We start from the raw sequence: 11,601 nt of genomic DNA on the forward strand, positions 1-11,601 counted from the left end.
GTGAAGCGTCCGCTTCAAGCAAGTTGCCTGTACTTTTGTACCATCATAAATTCATACTACACGCTAGAAATTAAAAATGGGGGAGCGGCACTTCCAATGGACCATTGTCCATTCGGGGTGATTATCTATGAATTTTTTTCTTTAAGAAAAGTACCAACTAACATTTTTAATACAATAAGATAATTTCACTAAAAATTCCAAAGCACGTTAAAAAAATATAATCGAATCTTAAATTTTTTTCTCAATTTGACCAATAAAAAATGCCGACCTGATTTTATTTATTTATTTTCTCTCTAACATAGGGCGTTCATGTTAACTAAAGTACTAAAACAACATTATTTTGGTATAAATATGAAGTTTTTACCCCAAATGTTAGTTGAATTATTTTAAAAGATACAAGAGCCTAAAAGTTTCTTTTTTTGATTTAAAGAACAAGAACTAAGAAAAGGAAAATTAGAAAAACAAATAAAAGGAAGCCCTGGTGGGGTGACAATCATCACTAGAAAGGGCTAGTGAGGGTCATCAAGGCCTCGGCGATGGGTGGCCGTGACCCTTGAACAATCCTCTCCCACATCTACATGATGCCTTGTTGGCCCTCGCCTAAGGCTAACAAGGGTCGTCGTCCATGCCAAGGCTTTAGTGTCCCTTACCAATAGGGGTGAACAATTATAGGTTCTTTACAGATTCTTTACAGATTTTACCTAAAACCTATCTACCAGTATAGGTTTCTTATTTTTTAAAACGTGTAACCTATCTTGTCATAGACTTCGAAATGTATGAGGTTCTTTTTCTTTTTTTTTTTTTTTCCATTTTAGTTAAAAAAAAACGAAAATAAGCGTAGCAACAAAAATGAAAGTTTCTCATTGTTAATAGCAACAATCTATAAAAAATGAACACGTAAAATAAAATAATTAATTCAAATTCAAAAAAAATTACATAAAACCTAAATTATAGCACTTAAGTCCTCAATCACTAATGAAAAATTGTTGCAAATTCTAACCACCTAAAATCAAAAGAAACAACATAATAGTTCATCATTTAATAATAGTTTTAATTTTAAAATTACTATTAACTAAACTAAAATCATTATTAAAAAGCCTCACCATATATATTCATTATGTTCCAACTAGTAAACTCTATTTACCAATGACAATCTACTTATCAGGACAATCCATATCTAAAAAACAAAAGATTAAATAAAATATTCACTCGTTACTATATAAAAAAAGAATTACAATATATAAAAATAGAGATAAGAAGTGGAAAAAAAACACACCACAAAAAACAAATTGATTCAAGGAAGAAATTAGGGATTTTAGGACTCCCGACCTATTCCCTTCCTGATTCAGGTGTGGGAATGGGGAACTAAACCGGGAACTAGTGATTCCTAAAAAAGTAGAACCGAGCATCGGACTATCTTTCCCTAGAACTTGGAACCGCATTGGTTTCCAATGGACCAGTTCTCCAGTTCTTTATTTTATCCTGGAATCATATTCACCCGTATTTGCTAACCCTTTGCGATAAGACGAAACCCCATAAGACGAGAACCATGGGGCGCTTCTCTTTCTTTATTTTCCTTTTTTCAGTTTGTATTCCTTATATCAAACCTTCTTAATTTTCTTAATCTAATTTAACTAGGATTCAGTGTAAAAGAATTAATATTTCGATCAAAACGATGTCATTTTAGTTGTATATTATATATATTTTTTAGCATTAACATCATGTTAGAGAGAGAAATTAATAAATAAATAAATAGATCACATTAACATTTTTCGTTAGCCAAATTAGCCGTAGTTAACAGAAAACTCAATAATAACAATTTGACAAGTTTTGAAATTTAATTATACTTCTTAAAAGTTTAAGAATCAATTATACTTTCTTAACAAGTTGTAAGACTTTTGATACATTTATCTCTAATATGATTTTAGTCAAAAAAAACTTTTAAATGTTCAAAATAGAAAAACCTAATTATTGAGTTTTTAGTATGATTCGCTTATCTACAAATCTACCGATAGTCTCTCATATAAGCTCAATATAGAAATTTAGTAAAAGAACTAGCATCATTACTGTGGTAAATATTAGTGACTGGCCCGGAAAATTTCTAAGAAACAATAGCATACCCTCCACACACACACACACACACACACACACACACATATCTCCATATATCCAGACAAAAAAAAAAAAAAAAAAAACACACACACACATGGATATATTTTTATAGTAATTGTACATTTAATTATCGCAGTCCTTTTATCTTATTTATTTTTAAACACTAGTGCAATTCAGCTCAATAAATGACACATTTGAATGCACGACTATTTTTGGATTTAGAATCTGACACACTCCACCCCCAATCTGCGGATGGTCACGAGTAATAAAATCCCTCAGATCACACCCGAATCCGAGCCCCCACCACGATCCATATTTATTGACCTCACCACCATAATCAATCCCCCACTTGGTCAATCCGAGGCAAAGTTATGTAAAATTGAATTGTGATCAGGACCTTATGTGGCCGCATTCAAGTTGAATTGCGTGTGCTTTGTAGGATCCTTGCATGATCCGATTCTACAACGACATTTGAGATCACTGACGAGCCGTTGAGTAATGAATGCTCGAGATGCAATTCATAGAGAACAACACTTGCCGTGCACGGTTTGTGAAATCATCTTAAATCTTATGATAGGCTTATGATAGAAGAAATATACTGTGAAATGAGAAAGTTATAATGATAAGGTTGCAATTAAACTAGATCTAAAATAATATCCCTTTGAACCGATTTGCTTGATTGACCAGATGAGGTGCTCTAACCCACCATTTCAATTTGTAAAACTAGATTCCTAATTTGTATCTTTTCATGTCAATATAGGACTAACATTTTTTTCCTGAACATGATATTTAGTCATTTTATTATCGAGATGTAGTTATTTCGTAATAATATACGTTATCATATGTCTTACTTGTGCTTCACGTCATTTTTGCTTGCTCCGATCATCTATTCATTGTACTATGATGAAAATTCAACATTACAATATCATGGGTCTTATCGAACTAGGATATGCTAAATGAATAATTCATACATAATGCGGATCAATGCAATATTCGATGTGACATATAGGTCTACTATTGCATTCAATTTTTCCCTTCCATATATTTCAACTTCTCTACTTTTATGCAACCCATCAATATATAGCAAATGCGTTAGACGTGTGACATATCCTCGTAAATTCAGCTACTTCGATCAAAGGAATAACTTTGAAGGAAAGTATACTGTACATCCAAAATAAAAGCTCCTATAATTGTGTATTAAATGATCTTTCTATATTTTCTCACGCTAGTGTGTGTCGTATTTTACTCGACTATCCCACCGACGGTTTTGCCTCTGCATCTACCTTTTGTGCTTCCGTGCAAGGTAACATGGGACTCTACAATTAAGGCTAGCAATTTGCGTCTTCACGCTATAAACATATCGGTTCAACTTAAGACATAAATCTCAACACAACACTTTTACCGATTGTGCCCATTTTTTCAAAACTCAAATGCAACACATCTATTAAACAAGTAACACGGTAGGACGAGTTTAACACATTTGGACATTAAAAATATATAAAACATATTATTATTTTATATCGATTTGCATCTTATCAAGACTTGTTGAAAGGTGTTTTATCCATCGTAAACAAGTCGAAATGGTTAATTTCACATATGGGTTATAATTCGTTTATGAAAGGAAAATGATTAAGCTCCAAATGAACATGCTAAACTACTTTATCTTAATAAATGTGTTTTGCAAATACGCCGGACCAAACATTTTTGATCTCGGGCGCATAAAAATTTCGTTGGTTCTTGTCTTCTGAAGCGCTCTACTACCCATTGGAGAAAAGGAACAAGAAAGCTTCAGCTCCGACCCGAGTGGGATTCGCTCGAAGCCAAGCCAACACCGACAGGTCCGACATGCCCCCGGAGAGCCACAAAGGCAACAAGCCTAGTTGGCCACATGGCTGGCTACACGGCTCGACGCTCGTGGCTGGTAGCCTGGTACAAGATTGCCCGTTATCCGCGCCCCAAAGCAGCAGCGCTGTCGAGTGTCCGAAGCTTGAACTTCACTCCTCCCTCCCTCTATCTCCTTCTCTCTCTCTCTCTCTCTCTCCACTCGCATATCCAGAAATAGAGGGAGCTTGAGTACCCCCCCGTGAGAAGCTTTTAATGACCAGTGACCACCTGCTGCTACTGACCCTCTCCCTCTCTCTCTCTCTCTCTGAGGTGGCTAAGCCTTTCTTGGATTCCAAAGCGCAACTGAAACGAGCAACAGAGCCATTCCTTCCTCCTTCCTCTCTCTCTCTCTCTCTCTCTCTCTCTTTCCTTACACATTCACACACATTTATTTGCCTTTGCTTCTTGATAAAGCCCAGGAGAAAGAACAAGGGGTGTTTCTCTCTCGTTGAGCTCCCGTTGTTCGGATCTGTCAAGCCGCGTTTCCCCTGCTTCAATTCTTGAGTCATGAGTAAAGAAGAGATTTTGAAGATCCAGGTGCGTGCCTCGTCTCCCTAATCCCCTCCCCTTCACATTTCTCCATACAAAATGGAGCTCTTTTGAGAGGTCTCCCAAGTGTCTTGCTCGCATTATGTTTCACCTGCTGTACATTGTCTTTGCTTTCTTTCTCATTGCTTCCTTTCTTGTTGTGCCCATTTGTCCTGGTGAAGTTCTTTTTAGCTTCCGTGTTATTTTAACGGGTTGCTCATATCCTTTTTGTTCGTCTTCCTTTTCCTGCGCTTCTTGTTCCCTGCAGACCTGCGCGCTTAAAGTGAATATCCACTGTGATGGGTGTAAGCAGAAGATCAAGAAAATCTTGCAGAAGATTGATGGTACTACTGCTCCTTGTCTTGTCAAGTTTGTCATTAGCTTCTTTTCATTTCAGCTCTTTTTGTTTTTACATGAGTTTTTTTTAGGTCAATTTTCAGATATTTCGTTTAGATTGACTATAGTAGCTCTCCTTTCTTCTCTATGGATCTGTTGATTCTTTTTCCTTCTCTTTGACCAACTTTAATTAATTTTTCAGCATGTCTAGCCTTAAGATCCTTGTTTCTTAAATATTAATTATGTTGCAGGTGTGTTCAAAATCGCCATAGACTCAGAACAGGGCAAAGTGACGGTTGCAGGGACTGTAGACCCGGCTTTGCTCATCAAGAAGCTGGTGAAATCAGGAAAACATGCAGAGGTATGGGGTGCTCAAAAGCCCAACAACAGTAACAAGAACAACAATCAGAGCCTTCTCAACAACCAGCTCAAGAACATGCAAATCGACAATGGCAAAGGTGGTGGTGGCAACAACAAGGCCCAAAAGGGTGGGAACAACAACAGCATCAGCAACAGCAACCAGCCAAAGGGAGGTCAACATCAACAAGTTCCAAACTTGCAACAGCTCCAACAGCTCCAGCAGCTCCAGCAGCTCCAACAGATCAAAGGGTTTCAAGATCTGAAGCTGCCTCCTCAGTTCAAGGACCTGAATATGCCTTTCAAGGACCAGAGCCAGAGCCAGAGCCAGAAGACAGTGAAGTTCAATTTGCCTGTGGAGGATTTGGGTGATGATGATTTTGATGAGTATGAAGACGACGACGACGATGACTATGAAGATGAGTACGATGATGCTCTGGATGATGCACACCACGCTCTCAGTAAAACGAAGCCCGTGATGGGGAGTGGTCAGGGGCTCCTGGGTCAAAATTTCATGTTCAATGGGATGATGAATGGTAATAATCCACAGATGATGAATGTGCAGAAGGGAGGGAATGCTGGTGGAAATGTAGGGAACAATGGATATAATGGCAAGAAAGGCAGTGGGGGCGGCGGTGGCAGTGGCGGAGGTGGAGGTGCGGGGATGCCTGCTCAGATGAGTGGTGGTGGAAGTGGTGGTAAGAAAGGAAAAGGTGGCGGTGGTGCCGGAGGAAATCAAAACCAAGCTGGTGGAGGTGGAGGGAAAAATGGAGGTGGGGGATTGCCTCAAGATGCCAGAACTGGTAATAATGGTGGTGGTGGTGGGTCTAATAACAAGAGTGGTCAGAATGGTGGTCATAATGTCAACAGTAATGGCAAAAAGGGAGGAGGAGGAGGAGGAGTGGGCAGCGGCGGGGGGGAGGAGGAAAGAATGAAGTGTTGAACTCTATGATCCATGGTAATTTCCACAATGGGGGACCAAAAGGCATGGCCATGGGAAATGGAAATTTAGGGCAAATGAGTGGAATGAACATCCCGATGGGCCAAATGGGCAATCTATCCATGGGTCAAATGGGCGGCATCCCGGCCGTCCATGGCCTGCCCACTGGTGGAGCTGGTGGCGGCCCTTACTTCCAGGGCACCACCGGCCAGGCGGCGGTCATCCCTGGCAACCCGTATTTCCAACAGCAGCAACAGCAGCAACAGCAGCCACTGCAGCAGCAGCAGCAGCAGCAACAGCAACAGCAGCAGCAGCAGCAGCAGCAGCAGCAACAACAATACTTAGCGGCCCTTATGAATCAACAACGGGCAATGGGCAACGAGCGGTTCCAACCCATGATGTACGCCCGGCCGCCTCCGGCCGTCAGCTACGCCCCACCTTACCCATATCCGTACCCACACCAGTACCCACCACCGGGGGATCAGTTCACCCACTTCTTCAGCGATGAGAACACAGGAAGTTGCAACGTGATGTGAGGGAGAGTTCCTGAAAGAGAAGTGGCGCAGCCTGTGGCGAGCGGTTCTGCTGTTAGACAATGAGGATCGTGCAAGATGGAAAATGGGTTTTGATCAGTGACCATGACCGGAAGAAAGCTCACTGAAGCTGCTTGTCGGTGGGGGACCTTCTTCATCATGAAATCGAAGGTGCTGGTTTAATTAATGACGAAGTGCTAGTGAACTTTTGAGGACTTGGGAGCTGCTGCTTAAAGGATATATGCTTTGCTTTGTTCATATAATGTTTATATATGCTGCGAACAGAATAAGATGTTTTTGTGACAGGGGAAGTTGCGGTAAAAAAGTACCCAAGTACCCATCTCTATTTCAAAACTTCAATGTTTCCTGCAATTGATCATATGCCAACATGTCATTCTAGCAGAGGGTCCATTTCTTGCCCCAACCCGATCCGGGTCGGGCGCCGACTCAGGTCCCAGTCATCTTTACTAGGCTTCTTTGTACCTCAAATTCGTGATATCGAACGATGATATTGTTCAACGACTTTATGTAGGTCGCGAATTTAATAATGAGTGGAGACAAGTGAGATTCTTGAGCGGAAGTATGAGATTGTGACCCGTGAAGAACTCTTGGTAGGATTATCATCTAACGTTCTTGAACACAATCCCCAATGTGTCCACATGTACATATCGAATATAAAATTATTTCTATCATGTTTTTGTTTGGGGCAATTGAAGATGGAGTTAGGATTGGTGAATTGGATGGGTCCACAAAATGTGAAACCGAGAGAACGGGAATTGTGATGATATTTTCACCGGCGAGTGGTAGAGACTAGAGAGTCACACATGTGACGCTGCATAGGGATGCGAGACATGAGGGGTGTGTGATGCGTTTGGTGGTATGTGCATGTACGCGCCAAATGACATGAACCTGAACTTAGGGTATGGTCCAAAAATTCAGTTTTTATCAATTTGATCTTATATCTTTACATAATATTTTGATACCAAGTAAAGATTTTGGATGACAATGATAAAATTCAAAAATTTATAACTGAATTAGCATCAGTACATTAAATTTAGAGCAAATTGGACAATTTCTTTCGTAATTTTTAAAATGATTTAGGAACAAGACCATAATGAGCCTACAACAGTCCCTGATTCCTGAGCCGGGATCATGGGAACGCCCTTGTTACTAGGTCAATTCGAGTCTCTTTTTCTATGAAGTTCTCTTTATGCTTGCGAATTTTTCCTTTTCTTTATTGGTGCCAGCTTTACGTGAGCATGAATTTTTTTTTTTTAACTCTGATTTGACTTATCAAAAGGGTATTTTAGTTATTCTGGAGATACAAGTCGATAAGGTTCTTTTTATTTTATTTGAATATTCCTTCTTCTTTTTTTCAAATTTTACCAGTTGGATTTGACTTTCCTGTAGGGTTAATATACCGTTAAAAATCCTAACTTGATATTTCATGACACATTTACCCCATCATGACATTTACACAAATTAATTTTGTCTCACAAAAGTACCTAAACTAATGCTCCCGACCAATGTCAACTTTACGTCCAATATCTCATTAAAATGTATGCATATCAACATACACAATAGACAACCAAATGACTTATCTGACTTGAAAAGTCCACATATGTGATACAAATGAATTTTAATAGAAGGTGGATTTGCATTAGGAGTACCGATTTAAGATTTTTTCTGAGACGATAATTAGTTTGGATAAATTCCTCATGGGATACCAATTTGGAGTTCATGTGATTCAATAACTCGTTTGGGGAATCTATGTTATGTGTACCCGTTTGGGATTGTTTATGAAGTGAAAAGTAATTAAGAATAAATTTGTTTTAAGAGCACAAACTTGAAAGTTTACATGATATTAACTCTTCTCTTAGAGGATAACTGCACCTTGGCATTTGGACTTTTATTGAACCTGAAATCTGGTTTACAATTATTTAACTAAAAAAATCCCTAATCTATGGCTATAACTTTTGTTACTTTCCAAACCGGAGTTTTGACAAAAAGTCCCAAACCCATCTCATTAAAGTTGTGGGATTGTCATAAGATAAGCGCAATTCACCAAGTTACATTTTTAGTAAGTAAAAATTTCACAATAAATAAATAAATAACACCATCAAAATTAAAATTTATGCATCGTAAATCTCCAACTGAAAAAAATTTAAGATCAACAATTATAAAAATCCAAAACCTAATGATCCTAACATTAAAGTCAAGCTTGAAATGGTGTTTGTTAAAGAAAATGTTAGATTATTGTTACTTTCCTCTAGGGTGTACGAAATTCTAAAGTAAAGTCAAGCTTTTTAATAGATCAATGGTTAGTGTAATTATGCACATTTATTAGGGCTACAAAGGAAATTTGGATATTTTATTGATTAAAAATTTATCGTGTTTGGGTATCGTATTTCAAAATTTTAATATCCCAAACTCATCCCAGACTACATGAAGTTTTTAACATTTGACCTAAAGAAAACAGTTGACCTAAAGAAAATAAAATGACAACATGCTTGGCACAAATTGCACTCTCATATTTCAACTAATCTTGTTCACAATCAGAGACATCAATTCTGACCTAAATTTTTTTTCGAAGAAATCAAAATTTGATTAGACTTAACCCAAGGTCATATTATCAAAGATATGATTTGGGAATATAGTCAGATAATGCTTATCGAGAGCAATCTAACTTAGATTTATCACTTCATCCAAATTTGAGATAATCCCAACTTGTGATTTCTTTCAATTAAATGGTTCCTAAACTATTATAGAGCAAGAGTTAGATAAGCGCATGACAAACTCATTGTCCTTGAAAATGTAAATTGCCCCACGCTCTTCTCTAAAAAATAAAATTGCTAATGTGATAGATCCCGCCAAACCGCGATTAAAGTGATTGATTTTTGTTCGTGACACCAATAAGATAGTGGACTATCTAAAAGTTGTTTGTAATGTAGATATGATAGATAATTATACGAAGTTGATTACATATTCTTTTACGCTGACAATGTATCTAAGAATTATCCTAGCTATGTAACCTCTATCCGAGGTCCCGATTGGTCATACTTCTACTCACATTCCTTACAAATGTATCCATTAGGCGCCTAACAAGGTTTGAGGAGGTGCTCAAGCACGTACCTTTCGATGAACTTAGGGCAATTAAAATAAGACTAAGAGGAAGCAAACGTTATCGGGCTTTGATATCTTAGTACAAAGTAACAATAACGATGCAAGCGTCTAGGGTTTCTACAATCGGGCTCTGGTTTATATTATTTATTTATTTATTTGATTTCTGCCAATTTTGTCCGCTTGTGGTTAATATTCTTGAAGGGAATATCTCGGGCAGTCGTGCTACTGCAAATGCAATTAACTGCGCATTCAAGGGTTTCACATCAGAGTCACATGGTCCTCCTGCTTGGGGATCATCCACATTGGTGGGAATTAAAATTCAACATTTTTTTTTTTAAATTTTCTTTTCGTCTGTGAATTTTTGGGACAAGAGCCCTTCGGATTGTCAATATTATAATACTATTCAAGGGTATACATTTTTCCTTATATATATTTATGGTCAATTTTATTCGACTTAAGTTAATGGAAATGACAAAATTATATCTTCATTACTTAAATTTACAAACTGCATTACTTAACTTATTAATTTCCTTTCATTCGTCATTGGATAAGTTGTACCGAGTTATATAAAATAAATCCTTTATTTTATTCTTAAGCAATTGATATAGCTAATTGAATGAACTATATAAGAACTATCTCATTCAAGAAACTGTGTTTTGACAAAAAATTATTTAAGGATATTCTCTCTTTAACCATTTTTGGAAATTTAACTTTTGAACTAGATTAGATTGTAGAAGTTTTCAGAGTATTGATTAATTTAATAATGGACCCCATGGTAATAAGAGAAGTAAAATGAAGTGCCACGTGACGAGTTTAAGAGCCATGATTCTTTCACTTGGACTTTCATTATATGTAATTAACACATTCATGTCGAGACGCTAGCTATGTTTGCGTGAAACTTAGGTGATTAAGGAAATTTATAGTTACCAACAAAAAGAAAAGAAAAGAAAAGGAAATTTCTAGTTATCTTTTGAAATTGAGGAAATCCGTAGTTTTCTAATAAGTGTTTATTTATTTTTATGTCCTTATTTTGCTCCTTTCTACTCTACAATATAGGGATAAAATATAAGGGCCAAATAAGTGATTACAAACTTCAATTTTCTCTTTATAATATAGAATATACATAGTACAATAGGATGCCCCGGTAAAGTTTGAATGCAAATTCTCAAAGATAATTATTTTTGCCAAAAAGTTGTTATCGGTAGGTGAAAATGCCGAAAATAACTTCGATAATTTCTCAGTCTTATTTCTTTGTTTCGTAAATAAATCACAGATATGGTAAACATTTCGCGCAAGAGTCCATTCATAGACAGGTAAGAATTGCCTGTCTATTAATAGCTCTGGACACAAATAATTTCTATTTTTAACTATAGTATTCACCAAAATGTGAAAGGACCGCGACTGGAGAGATCCCCTTGGAAGAAGATTAGATAGACCATATTATATGTATGTAATAAAACCAAACATAGGGCAAAAAAAATCATGCAAGATCATCGAGATTTTCAGATTTTTGGCTTCTATCCTTCTTTGATAAAAGCAATCCAATCTTCTGAGATTCTTGACTTGTCCCTTAGTCCCTACACTTTGCTGACCTCCGTGGCAAATATTCCCCTCTTAATTCACTTTTTGGCCGTTTCTAGATTTTTTTTTCCTCATATTAAATGTTTTTATAAACTTAGGCGGCGGATCCATTTTATAGGCTCTTCTCACCAAAAAAATACAGCGGAAATTCTAGATATCGGGTCGTCCATTGCTTGAATCCTAATTATTCTATTTTAGTCATGCGAG

The 11,601-nt window shown here is 37.2% G+C and overlaps 1 protein-coding gene across 1 annotated transcript; it reads left to right on the plus strand.

Annotated features, from left to right (window-relative positions):
• The first annotated feature begins 4,064 nt into the window (after positions 1 to 4,064).
• LOC104434677 (heavy metal-associated isoprenylated plant protein 32) lies at positions 4,065 to 7,095 on the plus strand. The gene is given in 4 exon segments (XM_018868006.2): positions 4,065 to 4,533; positions 4,793 to 4,868; positions 5,112 to 6,147; positions 6,150 to 7,095. Coding segments are annotated over 4 exon segments (1,686 nt in total). The 5' UTR covers positions 4,065 to 4,503; the 3' UTR covers positions 6,694 to 7,095.
• Positions 7,096 to 11,601: the final 4,506 nt, after the last annotated feature.

Source organism: Eucalyptus grandis, chromosome 2, assembly GCF_016545825.1.
Source record: "Eucalyptus grandis isolate ANBG69807.140 chromosome 2, ASM1654582v1, whole genome shotgun sequence".
Classification (NCBI taxonomy): domain Eukaryota; kingdom Viridiplantae; phylum Streptophyta; class Magnoliopsida; order Myrtales; family Myrtaceae; genus Eucalyptus; species Eucalyptus grandis.